General features: G+C 40.4%; 1 protein-coding gene across 2 annotated transcripts in view; it reads left to right on the top strand.

The window, feature by feature from the left end:
* Positions 1-20,313, top strand: part of LOC145339452 (acylamino-acid-releasing enzyme-like) — a 70,004-nt gene that overhangs the window by 36,245 nt on the left and 13,446 nt on the right. For both annotated transcript variants that reach the window (XM_080183932.1, XM_080183925.1), the window contains exons 10-17: positions 139-260; positions 2,768-2,828; positions 6,109-6,206; positions 9,508-9,559; positions 9,673-9,761; positions 11,156-11,294; positions 14,022-14,105; positions 17,329-17,409. In XM_080183932.1, the coding sequence (XP_080040058.1) occupies positions 139-260; positions 2,768-2,828; positions 6,109-6,206; positions 9,508-9,559; positions 9,673-9,761; positions 11,156-11,294; positions 14,022-14,105; positions 17,329-17,409 (726 nt within the window). The remainder of the gene's footprint in view (positions 1-138; positions 261-2,767; positions 2,829-6,108; positions 6,207-9,507; positions 9,560-9,672; positions 9,762-11,155; positions 11,295-14,021; positions 14,106-17,328; positions 17,410-20,313) is intronic.

Below are 20,313 nucleotides of genomic sequence, written 5' to 3'. Positions count from 1 at the left end.
TTCATAGAGTACACAATTTTCGGATCCATGCCCCAGACAATGAAACTGTACGCTGTTGCAAAGCCTCAACAAATTTATCCGAATGTCCTTTTGAAATATGTGTTTTCCTCATGCTAATGTAAGGCTTTTCTTTCACAGTGCAACTTTCATCTCAAATAAATGCTGTTTGGTCTCCTCGGCTCAGTCCTGACAAGTGTCGCATTATCTACTTACAAGGTGAAGTAGGTGGACCCCACCAACAGTGTAGCACAATTTGTATGGTTAGTATTTAAATACAAAATAGACTCATACAGAGAGTATATTTTCTACAAAAAAATCTGTTTTGGCAATGGACTATTAACAGTAGTATGCATATAATTAGTGTAACTTAATAAGCTGCATTGTTGCAGCTTTGGGTCAGATAAAAAAATCTCAAACTTGAATACAACCTATTAGGAAGACGCCAACTTCAATACTTTAGGTTTTAATGGGGATGTGAGTAATGAACCAATCCACTCAAGTGGCTCACTGTTCATTTAAATATCTTCATAAGGCTACATGCCTCAGATTTGATCTCTTCCATCTTTAATACTGGGCCATTGGACTTCCTTGACCAGAAGGAATCTAGAAGCTAAATGGAGGCGAGGAATCCTTTCTGAAGATATATATTCTCACACTGCTTGTTGACCAGGGCAAATAGGAGTGCTTCCTTGTAGTCATTCCCACGAGCCAAGTTGCTTCCCTCATATCCCATATGATCAAACTCCCTCTTTTAGCACAATCCGATGCCATTGGCCTGTTTCCTTTTACCTGTTCCAGTGTGTAACTTCTAATCCCAGGACTGACACTCATGATAAGGGATAGCTTGGTGCTTCCACCTTCCAGCCAAAGCTAGGTGAATTTTTCAGTCTATCATCCTCTCAAATTTGGTCTTACCTGCCTTCTGTGTGGTGAAAAATAAAAAGAGTGTTTTCCCAGCTTCATGAGAAGAGGGGTCTGGTTACCCCTCTGTATCTTCCAGCTTGATCCTGTCTGATGTTCAGTGATTTTTTTTTTAAGAAATCTTTCAACTCAATACTGGAAAGATTTTCTATGGGCTCTTCCCCTCTCAAGGCCCATCCCCATGACAATGTGAATCACATTGGCCTTGTATCCAGGTATGAATATTAATTAGCTGTCCTATAGTCTAGCCCACCAACCCAATTTTTTTCCTAAACAAATAGTTTAAAGTATACCCATTTGTATTACTATTTATAAAACCTGACATTCCTAACACTTCCCTGAGACCTAGCGACTAAGAGATATCACAGTTCTTGCCATTGCCTGCAGGTGTGAATATGTTGCACCTTCTTCCCAGTAAAACAACCTGGACCTCACCTTAACTTTTAACTTTGAACCACCTGGCTTATTGTCAGGTAGAATTCAGAATAGTTCACGTGAATCCCTTCCATTTTGCCCTAAGTCAACGACCAAGTCCCAAAGCCTAACAATCACACAAACTTTGTATTTGAAATACTTCAACCATAACAGTTCTATTTCCTGCATTTCTGTTCTCACCTATTCCCCAAATCCTTTCCTAGAATTGCAATATAGTTTCCCCGTCCCCACATTCCACCTCACCAGCCTCCATATTCAGTACATCATCTGCCACTACTTCTACTTCCAACATGATTCCACAACCAATAAAATATTCCCCTCCCCTTCCAGTATTTCAAAGAAAGTGTTCCCTCTGGCACCTTTGTCCAATTCTGTATAATCCCAGAAACCCTCTTCATCTCATACATGTTCAGGAAATGCAAAACCTGCCCTTTTCCCTCCTCCCTTCTTACCATCCAAAGTCCCAAACACACCTCCAAGTGAAATTCTGATTTACTTGTACTTCTTTCAATTTAGTACATTGTCTTTTGTGTTGTGGTCAATTGCTGTTCACAGTGCAGTCTCTTTTAGCCCACAAGCCTGAGCTTTCGCCCATAATTTGAATTCTATTCTCCATTTCCCCCTCTGACATCTCTTTCCCTGGTCTGCTACACTGCTTCTTCAGTGAAGCACAAAGTAAACTTGAGGAACAGCATCCCTTTCAGTTACATACTTTACAGTGTTCTGACCTTGGTATTGAGTTTAACAATTTAGATGATGACCTTCCCCTAATTTTGTTTTGTGTTTTCTGGTTTTCTTTTTGGATGGTAATGCATGTTGGTAATGATTCTGCATGTTCCCATGACAGTCTTAGATACTTCTTTTGTTCCTTTACTTGTCCTTTTATCATCCACTTTTGCCTTGCACCACTGCACCTATTATTCTGTCTTCCCACGCTATAATAGACCTTTCACTTTGTTCTATTGTCGCTTTTGTCTTTCCTTGCCTCTACTTGTTTTAAACCTGTCACATCTCTAACCTTTTTTTGTGCAGATGAGAAGTCATTGATCTGAAACATTAACTCTTTTTCTCTCTCTCTCTCTATGGATGCTGCCAAACTTGCTAACTATTTCCAGCATTTTCTGCTTTTATTTGAGACTTCTGGCATCCGTAGTATTTTGATTTACCCCTGTTATTCAAGTATTTTGTGTGTGTGATCTGCAATTTCTTTTAAGTGCAGTCAGCTTCATGCTACGGCATTGCTCTAGTCCAGCTCTCTGCCCTGCCCTAGTTTTGGACTGGCCCAAGAGTACCCCAGATAAAGGATAATAACAGTGAACAGCTAATGGAAGAGGAAAGGGATTTTGTCATATCTTATTTGCAACAAACAAGAAAAACCGGCAATTGTAACAGAATGTTTGCTTTTTTTCAGTATGACTGGTACACAAAGGTGACCTCTACTGTGGTGGACATTGTGACTCAATCAAATGAGGGTAAGTGAGACTTCAGCATGTAGATTTTCATAAAGCATTTGTTTTTTCAAAAATATTTTTAATTTGCTTTTTGACAATTTTTGTGCCTTTTTCTCTTTCTCCTCCAGAAAGTGCCATGCTTGTTGAGGTGTAAGCCCTGGCAATTAGAATCAGCAGGCTATTGAACAGTGCGTTTTCATACATAGGCCTGTAGAGAGCAGATAGTAGTAGAAATACTGGAAATGACCCGAAGGCAGAATGATGCTGGGTGGACCTGCACACCAGCCAGCCAGCGGTGCCATTTATAGCACCCACCCACTTCCATACTATGCTGTAATGAGATCTTAAAACCCTTTGAATCAGACGTGGCACCTTCTGGTCTGGACATTGGATGATTGCTTTTTACCATCAGTGTTACATGTATTTTATATTCTGGGTTGTTTGATAGTGATCTAGTGAAATAAATTGCATCTTTTGTCCCTCTCTCCTCAGAATACTGAGGCCACTTAGTACTCTATCCTCCTTCCAAGTGACAAAAGTTAACCCAGTATAAGCTGGAACTCAGGGGCCTCCTGGTCTTTCAGCCTGTTATATGCTGGCTCAACTATCTTGAGTTATTGGAAATAAAGCTACAGTTATCTCCTTGAAGGAAAATTCTGACGTTTGGTTAAATATTCAATTATTAGTTTTGATTTTCAGTAGAATCATAGAATGGTACTGCATAGGAGGTGACCATTTGGCCTGTCATGTCCTAGCCACTGAAGGAGCAATTCACTTAGTGCCTCCCCCGCAAACCTTGCAATTTTTTTCTTTTCATGTAATGTCCAATTGCCTTTTGAAAGCCTCAATTGAACCTGCTCCACCACACGTTCAGGCAGTGCATTCCAGATTCTAACTACTTGCTGAATGAAAAGGTTTTTGCTCATGTCATAAGAACATAAGAAATAGGAGCAGGAGTAGGCCATCTAGCCCTTTGAGCCTGCCCCGCCATTCAACAAGATCATGGCTGATCTGAAGTGGATCAGTTCCACTTTCCCACTTTCTCCCCATTACCCCATAATAGGGTAAGTAAGTTCGCTGATGACACTAAGGGTAAGTAAGTTCGCTGATGGCACTAAGGTCGGTGGTGTTGTGGATGGTCTGGAAGGATGGCAAAAGTTGCAACAGGACATAGATAGGATGCAGGACTGGGCGGAGAAGTGGCAGATGGACTTCAACGCGGATAAATGTGTAGTCGTCCATTTCGGCAGAACCAACGGGATGAACGAGTACACTATCAAGGGCAGAAGTCTGAGTAGTGTTGAAGAGCAGAAGGATCTTGGGGTCCGGGTCCACAGGACTCTTAAACCGGCCTCGCAGGTGGAGGAGGTGGTCAAGAAGGCGTATGGTGTACTGGCCTTCATTAATCGAGGGATTGAGTTTAGGAGTCGGGAGGTAATGCTGCAACTTTATAAGACCCTTGTCAGGCCTCATTTACAGTATTGTGCGCAGTTCTGGTCGCCTCACTATAGGAAAGATGTAGAAGCTATTGAGAGGGTACAGAGGAGATTTACAAGGATGTTGCCTGGACTGGGAGGCATGCCTTATGAAGTTAGGTTGAGGGAGCTGGGACTCTTTTCCCTGGAGAGACGAAGGTTGAGAGGCGACCTGATAGAAGTTTACAAAATGTTGAGAGGAATAGATAGGGTGGACTCTCAGAGGCTATTTCCCCGGGTTGAAATGGTCGCTATGAGAGGACACAGATTTAAGGTGCAGGGAGGGAAGTTCAGAAGTGATGTTAGGGGTAAGTTTTTCACTCAGAGGGTGGTGAGTGAATGGAATCGGCTGCCGTCAGTGGTGGTGGAGGCGAACTCGCTGGGGTCTTTTAAAAGACTTCTGGATGAGTATATGGGGTTTAATGAGATTGAGGGTTATAGATAGGTCTGTAGGTTGGTAGGTGTTGATGTGATCGGCGCAACTCGTGAGCCGAAGGGCCTGTTTGTGCTGTAGTGTTCTATGTTCTATGTTCTATGTTATAACCCTTAATTCCCTTGTCTATCAGAAACCTATGTCACTATTGCTTCTTTTGCCAATTCTTTAAATCTGTCTCATCTGGTTCTTGATCCTCCATCAATGGAAAATTTCTCCTTACTTAACCTGTCCAAACCCTTCATAATTTTGAATACCTCTATCAAATCTTCCGTCAGCCTTCTCTTTATCAAGGAGAACAGTCCCAACTTCTGAAATCTTTCTACATAGCTGAAATTCCTCATTCCTGGAGTCATTCCAATGAATCTATTCTGTACTCTCTCTAATGCCTTCACATTCTTCCTAGAGTGGGTAACCCGAACTGGATAACTTATTTGCTTTTGTATCCTTATTTATAACGCCCAGAATGCCAGATGTTTTAACCTGTTTCCCAACCTGTCCTGCTAGCTTCAATGCACATATATGCCCAAGTCCCTTTTGGTTTTGAATTTTTCGTTTCATTTTGTGTCTCTGCATTCTTCCTATCGAAATTAATGAGTACGTTGTTTGCACTGTAATGTTCCAATTGTTAGACAACAGAATCTGTGCAATTTTTTTTACTGTTACCTAGCCAGTGACTTTACACCTGTTTTCATTGGTATAATATCACAGCCTTTTTTAAACTTTGAGCTTTCTAAAACATAATTATCAGTTCAGTACATTGCAAAAATATATTTTAAAGTATTGCCTGATGGCATTACTTGGTGAGCTGTCTTATAAAATGATATAACCACTTCCCGTGTATAAATATTCTCCAAAGAAACCTGTTTGGATGTTCCGATTTCTGCAAAGACTGCTGTTAAATATGTTACATTCTTGGAAGATCATTGTATCATTGCTCCAAGAAGCTGGTGTTTGATTCTGTTTGGGGACCCATGCATGAAGCACATCCTGGGTTTCTAACTTGAGCTCTTTTATTTCCAGTTGATTAGGTTTCCTGCTTATTGGTTGCCTACTTCTTAGTGTCATCACTTCTGGAATGGAAATCTGATAAAACACCTTGTTCTACTGCCTAAGGTTTTCTCTACTCTGCCGACTGTAGAATTTCATAAATAATATCTATACCAGTTTCCCAAATTGGAAAAGGGAAGACGTGGAAAATATCAGTGGGATGAAATTTAATTTTTGTCTTCCATTTAAAAGATTGCAATTTTATGCAGCAGTGAGTGCTTAAAATTGAATTTTTGATATTGTTAATGGTTGGATAGAATTCAATTTTGACAATGGCATTGTATACCCAGAGGAATAATAATTTATGATTGGATTGATTTTCCTGGTGTATAATATATTACAGATAAATTTACTGGCATTTACTGTTCGGGTTTGGCACAGAAATGCTGGGCTATGGACAGCCAACGGATCCTTATTGATACAGCTCAGAGAAGCAGAAAGGTAACCCTCTAATGATATGACCAAATAATAATTGTAAAAAAAAAGTTTATTGGTTAGAAGTAAACTAAACATTTTAAGGTTGAATGGTTTTCTTTTGGGCATCAGCTAAGTAATCCTGAAATTTAATAAACAGGTAATCACTGCCTATTTTCTGAATTCTCCATTTTTTTCTTCCAATGTGCATTCCTTAGTACAGTAGACAGGAGTCCTGCTCCAAGTCAATTGCTCAGTAATAGCCAAGTACAGAACAGGCCACTGCTCTCTGATTTTCCATTGCCCTCTTTTTTTACCCAATAGGAGGAGGAGCAGGATACTATTTAGCCCATCATTGACAGTATCTGCACAATTATTGGATTTGCTGACACAACGATAAAATTCAAATCGCAGGCAGTCAGGGTCTGGACAGTTACAAATGGCATAGAATTACATACATAGCTTTTATCTGTTTAAGTTTCTTCATATTGAGTGGTTCTTGTGGAAATCAGCAAGCTGCTTTTAGAGATATTGCTGTCTGCCTATCTTGTCACATCTTTTGGGAATGCTCATGTGAATTTGGTCCATCACGCTTAAATATTATCAGCAATCTGCTAACAGCCTGTAGTTGAATTATGTCTTGGACATTGTTATGATCGCAAATTCAAAAGGTTAAATTCACAATTGGTTAATGATCTTGCTGATCACTTTTAGTTTTGCGCACAGATTTTCAGTACCAAGCTGCATTACTGAATGATTGCAGTATCAGGGTATTTAATCTGGTAATCTTTGTTGACATAGGACACTGTAATAAAGTACATATATTGGTTTGTTATGCCTACCCAGTTCTGAAGTGGACCTATCCAGTTCTAAGAAGTCCTTTGGTAATTTTACAAAAGGTCTGGTTTTCATAATCTCAAGTTTTTAGGATTCCATAAATGAGTCAATCAAAACTGCACATGCATTCAGCATGATTCTGTCCATGTATAATCTGATCTAGTTTATAGTTGTACAACCCTGTTAAAACCTCACTGTACTTGAGACCGGTGGTTCTATAAAGGTTCCTATTGCAAAATTCCTGTTGCCAATCGGCAACCTAGCGATAAGTTTTAGAGGACAAATGAAAATTGCTATGACACACTAGTCTGTGACTAGTGGTGTGCCGCAGGGCTCAGTACTGGGACCCTTGCTGTTTGTAATATACATAAATGACTTGGAAGAGGGAGTAACTGGTGTGATCAGCAAGTTTGCAGATGACACGAAGATGGCTGGACTTGCTGATAGTGATGAGCAGTGTCAGGCAATACAGCAGGATATAGATAGGCTAGTATATTGGGCAGATAAATGGCAGATGGAATTTAATCCAGATAAATGCGAGGTGATGCATTTTGGAAGCAATAATATAGGGGGGAGTTATACAATAAATGGTAGGACTATTAAGAGTATAGAAACGCAGAGGGACCTAGAGTGCAAGTACACAAGTCCTTAAAGGTGGTAGTACAGGTGGAGAAGGTGGTGAAGAAGGCTTATGGTATGCTTGCCTTGAAAGGAAGGGGTATAGAGTATAAAAGCTGGCGTCTAATGTTGCAGTTGTATAGAATGTTGGTTAGACCACATTTGGAGTACTGCACCCAGTTCTGGTTGCCTTACTACCAGAAGGACGTGGAGACCCTGGAGTGAGTGCAGAGGAGGTTTACCAGGATGCTGCCTGGTACGGAAAGACTGAGCTATGAGGAGAGATTGGGCAAATTGGGGCTGTTCTCCTTAGAAAGACAAAGAATGAGGGAACATCTAATAGAGGTGTATAAGATTATGAAGGGTATAGATAGAGTGAACAGTGGTAAGCTTTTTCCTAGTTTGGATACGAAAATTACAAGGGGCCACGGGCTTAGGGTGAGAGGGGCGAGGTATAATTCAGAAGTTAGAGGGAGGTTTTTCACACAGGGGGTTGTGGGGGCCTGGAATGCACTGCCAAGTAGGGTGGTGGAGGCAGGCACGCTAGAGTTGTTACTTAGAGTTGTTACTTGTCTAAGCTTACTTCGATAGGCACGTGAGCAGACTAGAGATGGAGGGATACAAAAGATTGTTCTAAATAAGGATCAAGAGCCTTAGGACGTTCCTGGGAATCAATTGATTCCTATGGACCGTCCAACATATTTTGTGGCTCACTTGTCTTACGTTTGAGCTTCTGGGGATTCCGCGAATGTCTGTTTAAGTTGTGCATGTTGATTGATGTCTTTTTTTTAATCCACAGGTGATTCAGTCTGCCTTGTTGCCCAACAAGGGGCATACACGCGGTGGGTCGTGCGAGGGCTGCTCTTGGATGTTGCTTCGAGAGTTGCCTAGTGCTTCACATTGTTAGTGTACGCTTAAACTGAACCAGCTGACGGGCAACATGACAGCTCAGTGACAATCACTGTTTGCTGTGCAGATACATGGATTTGGGCCAGTGTCTGTGGGACTTTGCACATTCTCCCCATGCTTGTGTGGGTTTTCTCCAGGTGCTCCAGTTTTCTCCCACACCCCAAAAACGTGCTCTTAGGCTGATTGGTGTTAATAAATTGTCCCTAAATTAGGCATCCCTCAATCTGGTTATAATTCCTTTATTGTGGAGTTCAATAGGCATAAGCAAAGGTCATAGGTAGAAGAGGGCACTCACAATGTCAAAATGGCGGCGTGGGCTTGTTGGGCCAAAGGGCCTGTTTCCTGTGCTGTGTTGTTCTTCGTTCTTTGAAAATATTTTGGTGTGATGGAATTGGTGCTGGGTACAGACAGATGATATTTCTGTACCTATCCATGGAAATTTGTTGAGGGTGTGACCTTGATAGGGAGATTAACCAACTCAAGTTTGTTTTTAGAATGGGTTTAACTGAAGGACCTGCATTTGAATTATTCAGAATAGGTCAGTATGAGACCTTATCCTGGAATGTTATAGTAACCAACAGAATGAGTTCCTGAGAATGAACGGAGAAAAATCTCTACATGTAGTAAGCATATCCTTTTTCAGGGTCAGTTCTATTATACTCCCTTTCCCATCATGTCTGACAATCCTTTTACTCTCCAGAAATATTTCAAATTATTTCTTGAATCTAATTGTAGTGTTCCACTTCAATTAGATTTCAGGGTAACTTATTCCACATCTCTGTGGCAATGATGCTAAAAATGAATTCATTTAACATTTTTATTCCTAACTTACTGAGTTTGAAAAATGATTGTAATAGTATTTTAGCTTTTTGTCACAATGAACAGTTTTTAACCATGAGCAGATGATCTAAGACATGTTTTGCAATCTAACTACAAGTTCTAATCTTTACCTTTGCTGTCTCAGGACCTCCTCGTAATAAATATTACAACAGGGAGTGTGACATCACTTACCAGTGGTAAATTTCTGACTTTAACATTTTACGTAAAGTACACTTAGTTTTCTACTTTGGCTTCGGTTCATTTAAATGTCATCTCTTCATTGGCCCTGTGACATCTTCCTCTGTTATAGGTTCAGATGTTGGGAGCTGGACATTGCTGGCGATTCACCAGGATCTGATGGTGGTTACATGCTCATCCCCTAACTGCCCACCCAGTCTGGTAAGAAGACTGTAGACTGCAGAGCATACTTTGAATCTTTGTAATCAATTATAATTGCTAAATGGCGACAGCTATTTGGCAAGCCCCTGAAAATTTTTAGTTCTGGCGCAGACATGATGGGACGAAGAGCCACATCCTGAGCCATAACTCTTCTGTGATTCTGAGGGCTCATCAAAAGGATCATGACCTATTGTAAAGCACTCTTACAACTCGCAGCTGGATATTGATACGAGCAATGGTCAAAATTTTATAAATTTTGGAAAAGCATACTACCTGTTTGGAATTTTAAAAGCATTTAAAAGTTAGAAAGTTCAATCAATTTTTAGTGCAAGATGTAGCAAAAAAATATAAATTTTGTAAGATTGAGGACAATGATTTAGGGACTAAATTTCATTAAGCTTGAGCACAATTCTTCAACAGTGTATGCAACAATTTTGTCTTGGAGTCGCTTTGGATGGAAGTAACAGGCTACTTTGTAGAAAACGAGGTGCTCCTATTCAATGCTAACATTATTGAAAAAAGAGGATATTAATTGCCAGTATGTTCTGTCACTGGTTCATAATTTTGGGGCTGGACAGAGTAGATAGGGAGAAACAGTTCCTGCTTGTACAAGGATCAAGAACAAGAGGGCACAGATTTAAAGTGATTTGCAGAAGAAGGAAATGTGATATGAGAAAAGACTTTTTCTCTCAACATATAGTTCAGGTCTGGGATGCACTGCCTGGAAGTGTGATGAAGGCAGGTTCAATCTACGCATTCAAGAGGACATTAGATTGTTTCTAATCAATTAATTATGTGCAGTAATATGGAGAAAAGGACAAGGGAATGGCACTAAGTCATAATGCTTGTTTGGAGCAAAAACAGAAACTGCTGGAAAATCTCAGCAGGTCTTGCAGCATCTGTGGAGAGAGAACAGAGCCAATGTTTTGAGTCTGAATGACCCTTCATCAGAGCTGAAGATTCCAGCATCTGCAGTATTTTGCCTTTAGGCTTGTTTGGAGAGCTGGCACAGACACAATGGGACAAATAGCCACATCCTGCACCATAACAGTTCTATGATTCTGAGGGCTCATCAAAACAATTGTTACTATTACTAAAAATTTATTCAAAAATAAAGTGATGAGGTGACCAGGAATTATGTGATCATGATCTATTGTATACCGCTCATACAGGTTGCTGTATTTAGTTAGTTGTGGGGTGCAGTTTTTTCTTCAAGTTAAATGAAATTCACTGCCCTACGTGGTCCAGCCTTGCTCCCATTATTGGAATTGTTATTAATTACTTTAGAAGTTTACGCAGAATAATTTCTTTATTATTCAGCGGACTACTTTTAAGGTGCACATTTGAGAAAATGGAGCTGTGAGATTTAATAAGTTTTGATTCATTCACCCTAGAAAGTGGGCTTCCTGCCTGCTGCAGGCGAAGAGCAAGAAATCACTTGGGTGGCGCTAGACGAAGCTGAACCATTGCCAGGCATAGAGTGGAAAATCCTGACTTTCACCCCACCATGTGAACAGCAAAATCCAAAATTCAGTAAGTAGGGAAATAAGAACCTGGAATACAAGGAGTCCTGTATTCCAACACTTGTTTTCCTTTTTATTACATGGCATAATATATCTAACTTTCAGGTATCCTTTATTCTTCATTCATCTGGCGCTGGAGTGTGGCGACTAAGGGAATTTTACAGTAACTTCATTGCAGTGTTAATATAAGCCTTACTTATGACTAATAAATAAACTTTAACTTTCTTGTTTTCCATTAATTTATGCTTTTTCCCTGTGTTTTTTGGTGCAAAGAGGTGCTTTGGTCAATGGCTATCCTGATTAAAACATGTGTTCTGTAATCCTGTGAAAACATGTATTCAGACAACAAGAATTTTGAGTTTAAATCTCTTCTGTGCCAGTCCCAGTTGAGCTATTCAATCCTCGTGCTAGATTTGCCTTTGATGTTTGCTTCAGTCAATACTCTGGTCAAACATCGTGCATAAATCATAGCTACTTTGGCAAAAGCCCAGAAGTCAAATGGCACCTGTAGACCTCCATATCAGCAGAGTTTACGGTTGGAATTTTAAAGTAAAGCTTATTTATTTGTCGTAAGTTGGCTTACATTAACACTGCAGTGAAGTTACTATGAAAATCCCTTAGTTGCCACACTCTGGCGCCTGTCTGAGTACACAGAGGGAGAATTTAGCATGGCTAATGAACCTAATCAGCACACCTTTGGACTGTGGGAGCAAATCGGAGCTTCCGTAGAAAACACAAGCAAATTCAGGGAGAACATGCAGACTCTGCACAGACAGTGACCCAAGCCGAGAATCGAATTCAGGTCCCTGGTGCTGTAAGGCAGTAGTGCTAACCACTGTGCCATCATGCTGCTCATTTTACTGTTCCACCCGCAAAAGAAATCAGAGCGGGTAAGGAGTGGGCCATGGAATCAAGCGGGATTTTATGATTTCAGGACAAGCAAGGCCGTAAAATCCTGCTCTACGTCTTCAGCAGAAATGGGAGGAAACTGATGAAGTTTTGAGAATTCATTTTTGTTATTCAGTAAAAGAAAGGAAAAGACAATTTCTGGGAAAGCTGCCTTTCTTTGGTTTCTCTCTGTACTGATATAGAATCAATTTGGTGCAGGAGCAGTGGCCTGATTGGCCTAATGTCCTATGTATATCAGTATATAAATGAATTGGGATTTAGTCAGATTTAGCCTGATGCAACATCTGACAGGTTAAGTGAATATCGGGCAAGGACATTGCAGATGGTATGTAATGTGAATAAGTGTGAAGTATCCACTTTGATTGAAAAAAAATAGAAAAACAGATTACTTCTTAAAGAGTAAAAGATTAGGAACTATTGATGTCCAAGGGATTGAGATGTCTTTATTCCTGAGTCACTAAAAGCTAGCATGCAGGTACAGGAAACAACCAGGAAAGCAAATTGTATCTTCATCGCAAGGGAATTTAAATACAAGATGTCTTGCTGCAGTTGTATAAAGTCTTGGTGAGACCACATATGGAGTATTGTATACAGTTTTAGAACCATAAAATTACAGAATCTCTGCAGTGCAAAAGGAGGCCATTCAACCCATCGAGTCTGCACCGACTCTGCAGAAGAGCATTTTAGCTAGGTTCACTCCCTACCCTATCCCCGTAACTTCATGCATTTAGCATAGCTAAGCCACCTAACCTACATATCTTTGGACTGTGGGAGGAAACCGGAGCACACAGAGGAAAATCAACAGTCAGTAACCCAAGGCCAGAATCTAACCCAGGTCCCTGGCATTGTGAGGCAGCAGTGCTAACCACTGTACCACTATGCAGCTTTATGTATGGAAGAATGTATGCACCAATAAGGCGGTATAAGGAGGATTCATCAGTCTAATCCCTGAGATGACATGATTGAGAGAGAAACTGGGCCTGTATTCTGAAAGTTTTAAAGAATAAGAGGTGATTTCATTGAAACTTACAATATTCTTCCAGGATGTGTCAGGGTGAATGCAGATAGGATGTTTCCCCTGGCTGCTGAGTCTAGAACCAGGGGATACAGTCTCAGGATAAAAGGTGGCTCATTTAAAACTGAAACAAGGAAGAATTTCTTCATCAAGAGTGTGGTGAATCTTTGGAATTGCCTATCCTGACGGTTATGGAAACTCAATCATTGAGCATGTTCAAGACAGAAGTCAATAGATTTCGGGTTGCTGATGACATTGAGGGATATGAGGATAGAGGGGAAAATGGCATAACAGGTAGACAGTTTGTTTAGTTGGCAGAGGAGATTGATGGATTGAATGGCCTGCTGCACCATTTTCCTATGTAAACTCACTAGGAAACTAGTGAGTTTAGGAAACTAGAGAATCACTGAAATTTTGACTCTTCAAGTGCCTGCACTTCTGTTTAAAATAGGTTGTTTTTTGTTACTTAATGGACATATTTGGTCTGAATTGCTTTCAGATGATAGAAATTATTTTCAGTTTGCAACATTTTTGTCCTACCCCAAGTATTTATTCCCGATTTGTTGTACAATTTCAGTTTCCCTCCAGAAATGCACTACCTGATGTTAATCTGACAATCACAGAAAGATCCCAGTTTCAACTGCAATTGGCCTTGCTTGAATTTCAAGGTTCAGGGCAGGTGTGCTCTGTACTCTGTCAGATTAACCTGTTGTATGTGTGGGAGAGGTGGCTGACTGTTGGAATGGTTTTTGATGCTACTGATTGTGTGCTGTTGCAACTTTCTTTTCAGTTGTTTCTTTCCTTTTCATTCAGGTGCGATGAATTTTGAAGGTATCTTATTGCTGCCGGGAGTAAAGTGTAAAGGTGATTTGTCTCCACTGGTTGTTTGGCCGCATGGTGAGTTAAAATGATAGCGGAATGTACTGTAATGAATTGTCTGAAATGGGACTGTACAGTCTGAGTCAGGCATATGGTTTTGCAGAATCACTAAAACTAATCACCATTAACTAGTTAATTCCTGATGAGTTGTTTGCTGGGATTAACTCACTGCTGTGCAATAAAGACAGATCTTGGGCTTTTATTGTGTAACTGAACCATACTAAATGTGATTTACTCTGCTTTTGGTGAGACCAAGCGCAGACTGGGTGACCACTTTGCAGAACACCATTGGGTCATCTGCAAGCAGGGCCCAAATCTTCCTGTCACTTGCCATTTCAGCTCTCCACATGTCCATCCTTTGCTTGTTGCCATGTTCCAACAAAGCCCAATGCAACCTGGAGGAACAGCACCCGAACTTCCAATTAGGCACTTTACAGCCTTCAGGACTAAACGTTGAGTTCAACAACTTCAGATCCTGAAGACTTTCCTCCATCTTCACCCCATTTCCTTTCATTTTATTTTATTTCATTTATTTTTAAATTTTCATTTCTTCCATCATTTCATTTTTCCACTTAATAATCTTGTTTTCCATCTTTTTTTCCCCTGGATGGTCTCCCCTCTCCAACCCACTAGGACCATCCGTTACATATCTCGGGTTGTCTTCTAACACTCTGCTTACCTTTGTTCTGCCATTTACACATTCTGATCTCTTAAAGTTGCTATCAGCACCTTTCTTAGCCATGGTAACCAACGCTATCATTCCCTTTATGACGTTTTTGTCAGTGTCTCCCCCAGCCTAACAGCATAAATGTCGTCCTATTCTTTATTGTTTTCAACTCTGATGAAGGGTCATCCAGACTCAAAAAGTTAGCTTTATTCTCTCTCCACAGATGTTATCAGACCAACTGAGATTTTCCAGCAGTTTCTCTTTTTGTTTCATTTTATGTAAGAACTATGATTGAATCATATCTGTCTCCCATCACAGACTTATCTTGAGCAGCCATTGCAAACACACAGCAAGACAAAACAGGAGCCAAAAGGAGAAGAAAAGCTAACACTTTATGTCGGAACCTGATAAAGGATTCCCCCGGGGGGGAAAAGTCTATCTTCCAGATACTAACTGTCCTGTTTTATAATACAGCATTTTCTGTTTTTGTTGTTGAACTTCCAATATTTGTGATTTTTCCATGCACTCCTTTCTTTGTTTCCCAGGTTCATTCCAAACAGTTTAAATATTTTAATAAAATCAAAATACTGCAGTTTCTGGAAATCTGAAGTGAAAACAGAAGATGGAAAAACTCAGTAGATCTGGCAGCATCTGTGGAGAGAGGACCAGAGTTAACATTTCAAATTCAATTTGATTTTTCTTCATAGAATCTCCACGATGCAGAAAGCGGCCATTTGGCCCACCAAGCCTGCACCAACAACAATCCCACCCAGGTCCTAACCCCATGTGTGTATCCTGCTAATCTCCCTGACGCTAAGGAGCAATTTAGCATGGGCAATCAATCTAATCTGCATACCTTTGGACTGTGGGAGAAAACCCACGCAGACAAGGGGAGAACATGCAAACTCCAACGTACAGTCACCAGAATCGAACCCAGGCCTCTGGTGCCGTGAGGCAACCATGTTAACCAATGTGCCACTGTGCTTCCTTGGAACTGGAGAGATGTAGAAATGTGATAGAAACATTAGCTCTGTTTCTTCTGTCCACATATCTGCCTGACCTGCTGGGGATGAATTTTAGCCCTACTACCTAGCAAGTCTCCAGCAGTACACATGCCAGTTTTATGATGTCAGTATTAAAACTAGGATGATTGAATTATTTGGAGTTGATTAGTAAATGTAATCGGGGTTGAGAAACAAAAGAAATGGAAAATTGAGTACAATGTCTCCAAGAATAAATGGGTGAGAGGCCGATGGAACAAAATGCAAGGTTAGGGGTAGGTTAGAGAGCAGGAGAGATGAAGTGACAAAGCTAATTTTTTTGTTTTCAGACAGCATTGAACCCTTTTTCTGCTATTAATCCATTATATTATTTTTCTTTTCGTTATTCTATTGTTAACACACACTCTGGCTCTAAACTGGTACAATTATTACCACTCCCTTTGTCTTGTGTTCTATGACAGCTTTCTCATTTAATCTCTTCTGCCCTCTAAACAATCCCTGACCTTCTGTTTTGTTCCACCTATCCCTCCTGCCTTTTTCAACATAATAAGACCTTTCACATTTTCAACTCTCTCCAGTTCCGAGGAAGAGTAATATTGGATTAAAACATTAGCTCTGTTTCTTCTGTCCACATATCTGCCTGACCAGCTGGGGATGAATTTTAGCCCTACTACCTAGCAAGTCTCCAGCAGTATACATGCCAGTTTTATGATGTCAGTATTAAAACTAGGATGATTGAATTATTTGGAGTTGATTAGTAAATGTAATCGGGGGTTGAGAAACAAAAGAAATGAAAAATTGAGTACAATGACTCCAAGAATAAATAAAACCAATTTTCTTAATTCTTAATGAAGTATCCCCTTTAAAGCCCATTATATTTGAAATGATAAGCTTGTAGCTTGATACTGGTAGAGTCATTCTGTGAATTAGGGCTAGGAGTGGGTTATTATACCAAATTGTTTCATTGTAATGAAACACCGGACATTAATGAACTGTCAAATGTTACTTTATTGCACTTGACATCAGAGGTTTAACACTCTTGCTCCTATTTGTTTTGAGTATACAATATCAGTATTGGGCTAAAGTTAGCCGAGTGAGACCTGTATAGTGGCATTGGTCGCAGCTCTTGTTGCTCTTATACAAGAAATTCAAGTATCCTTATAGAATCCCTACGGTGCAGAAGGCAGCCATTTGGCCTATTGAGTTTGCGCCAACTCTCCGAAAGAGCATCTTATCCAGGGCCACCCTGCTGCCCTATCCCTCTGTATTTACCATAACTAATCTGCTTAATCCACATGTGGACACTGAAGGTCAATTTAGCATGGTCAATCCACGTAACCTACACATCGTTGGACTGAGGGGTGAAACTGGAACACCCAGAGGAAACCCACGCAGACACAGGGAGAATGTGTAAACTCCATACAGTCACCCAAGGTGGGAATTGAACCAGGGTCCCTGGTACTGTGAAGCAGCAGTACTAATCACTGTGCCAACATGCTGCCATGAATGGAAGAACATGATCAGATAAATGGATGCAGAGCTAGTGGTGCTGTCTGACACTTTTTTTTTATAGGTGGACCACATTCAGTTTTCACAGCAGAATGGATGTTGTACCCTGCCACACTCTGCAGGCTGGGATTTGCCGTACTACTCGGTAAGTAATGCACATGACCAAACTGCTGCCCTCTTACAAAAGCTGAGATCCTATTCCAGTGGTAAATTGTAAATTATTTACCAGTTTTAGCTAATGTGCCCTTGGAATGGTGTTGAGTCAAGAGGCTGAGTATAGAAGAGGTGTTTTTGCACATGTAAAGAGGGAAAATTAAATAGAGAAGTTAACCACATTACTCATGCTCAGCTTTTTCTTAGTGACCACTGAAGATCAGTTGGGATCAGATAATTTGATTCAGAGGTGCATCTAAGAAAAAAAGTTTATGAAGTGATACTACAGTAGAGCAGGTAATGCATAAGCAAGGTTGTGAATGTAATGTAAAGCATTTTTTTGATTACATACTCTATATCTTTCTCTGTTTTCTGGAAGGAGTGCACTTTTCTGGTGGCAGGGGACCCCGGGAACAGATTGGTGTTGGAGAGGGCAATGATGAGGGCTATTCTAGGACCCTGTTATGTGAGAGATGGTTATGACAATGTTCTTTTAAAAGTGCCAAGCCCGTATCCAGAATAATAAACAAACAAAATAAAGACAAATCATTTACAATAAAATAAAACTTTTTCGTAACAAATGTGAATATATATGTACACACAGCCATTATTGAATGGAATGTTTTGAGGAAATCAGTAATTTTTAACTTCACATTTAGTCCTAGCCTTTGATTGATGTAGGATGTTTTAAAGTTGTCTCACACTTATAGCGGTTGATATTTTATTGATTTCAAATATCTCAGCAATTCTCCTAGCTATTGGATGACTGCATGGGGTCATGGTAGTGGCTTGGTCTTGTTGTCACAGAAGCCATCATCATTTTCAGTTTGCTGGACATGTCAAGGGTTTGGATCTGTTATGCAGCCAATGTTTCATGATCAGTTATCATCTCATTGGTAACCTCTTGGACGTCCATATTCAACCAGGCATTGGCGTCATCAATATCTAACATGTCTCCCAAGTACAGAGTTAGTCTTGTCTTGATTCTGGAATTGAATTAACTATAATCCAAACTCTCTCCTTAATCTCGGGTATTTCTTCTTCAATGAAACCTGTGAAATGTATCTTCTTGTTGATTACCATGTCAAATGCTGTGCCTCCAGGACTGTCTGATAGAGTTGATTTATTAAGAAGTTTTGCCACCAAGTAAATGAAACGTCAATGCCAGCAAAGAATAATTAGCAAGGTTCAAGGACAGATGTGGTATTTTACAAGATACTATGAGAAGAACAATTGCCCTTGGATGAACCAACATCATTGCCCGCTGAACAAAAGGAGATTTTACTGATGAGGGTACACCGAAGAACAAATCCAGAACCACGAGTCAGACCTGTACTACGAAATATTACCAGACATGACATTAGTGAAACAATGCATCAATGACAATACACCCGGATGTAAACAAACAAAAATGGTTGCAGATGTAAAATTCCCTTCTTCATGTCAAATTTCACCAGGTACATTCATACATTATCCCCACTGTCCAACATTCTCATGATCATTTCTTTTCTGTAGTTATGCCTTGAAGACTGTACGATGTTTTGGTCAAGATGTTTGATTTTGGTGGTGTATTTTTTGGTATTTAGACACCTTTGATTTTCATATTTTGTGTTACCAGATTCCCTGTCAGTGGGTATACAGGGCAGTTGTCAAGAAGATTGCCTTTTTGATCATTTGTTCTGACTGGTCTTCTGACATTTGGTATGAATTTATGGTGGAACCAGGCTTTGAAAGTTGATATTGTCATGCAGGCCTTGGCACTTTACATTTTGCATCTTAGTGATTTTAGATTTAAACGATGGAAGTATGATTTGTTGAACATTCCAATGATGACTGGAGTCAGCTTATGTGGACCTGTTTTGTTGCAGCAGGTGTGCTGCAACGAAACAGGTATTTTGTCATTTGTGCATTGTCTCGCTAGCATCTTGAATGGAAGCGTTTTGTAGTACAGGTCTGTCTTGTGGTTGTGAATTTGTTCTTTTGTGTACCCTAGGATCTTAGAATCATACAGTGCAGAAGAAGGCCATTTGGCCTATCAAGTCTGCACTGATCATACTCCCACCCAGGACCTATCCCCATTAACCCATACATTTACCAAGCTAATCACCCTGACACTAAGGGGCAATTTAGCATGCCCAATCCACCTAATCCACACATCTTTGGACTCATCAGTATAAAATCGTCTTTGTTCAGCGGGCATTGATGATGTCATAGAACCCTACAGTGCAGAAAGAGGCCCTTCGGCCCATCGAGTCTGCACTGACCACAATCCCACCCAGTTCCTACTCCCATATATATTTTACCCACTAATCCTTCTAACCTACGCATCCCAGGACACTAAGGGGCAATTTCTTAGCATGGCCAATCAACCTAACCCGCACATCTTTGGACTGTGGGAGGAAACCGGAGCACCCGGAGGAAACCCACGCAGACACGAGGAGAATGTGCAAACTCCACACAGATAGTGACCGAGCCGGGAATCGAACCCAGGACCCTGGAGCTGTGAAGCAGCAGTGCTAACCACTGTGCTACCGTGCTGCCCTGTGTCTGGCTTGTCCGGGGACAATGGAGCACCTCTTATAGTGTCTTGTGTAATGCCACTGTTCTTGAACCTTGCAAAATTATCCTTTGCTGACTCCAAACTCTGCTGGGGCATTGATGTTTTATTCACTTAGTGGCAAAACTTCCTAATCTGATCTTGGAAAACAGGATTCTAATGTAATTGCTCTCTTGGCTGATGTAAAAGATGTGCAGTCTGCTGATGAACTGCACAAAGGTGTGTTGATGGTATTTCAGGCTTTCCTATTTCGCTATTTTCATCCATCTCTAAGCAACATTCTTTTCAACTCATCTTTACTTTTGTATCATCTATGAAGCATTGATTCTGAAATCTCCA

This window comes from Carcharhinus amblyrhynchos, chromosome 3 (assembly GCF_965287045.1).
Source record: "Carcharhinus amblyrhynchos chromosome 3, sCarAmb.v2.hapA, whole genome shotgun sequence".
Lineage (NCBI taxonomy): Eukaryota > Metazoa > Chordata > Chondrichthyes > Carcharhiniformes > Carcharhinidae > Carcharhinus > Carcharhinus amblyrhynchos.
The sequence above is the reverse complement of the archived record's forward strand: the minus strand, read 5'-3'. Positions and strand labels throughout refer to the sequence as shown.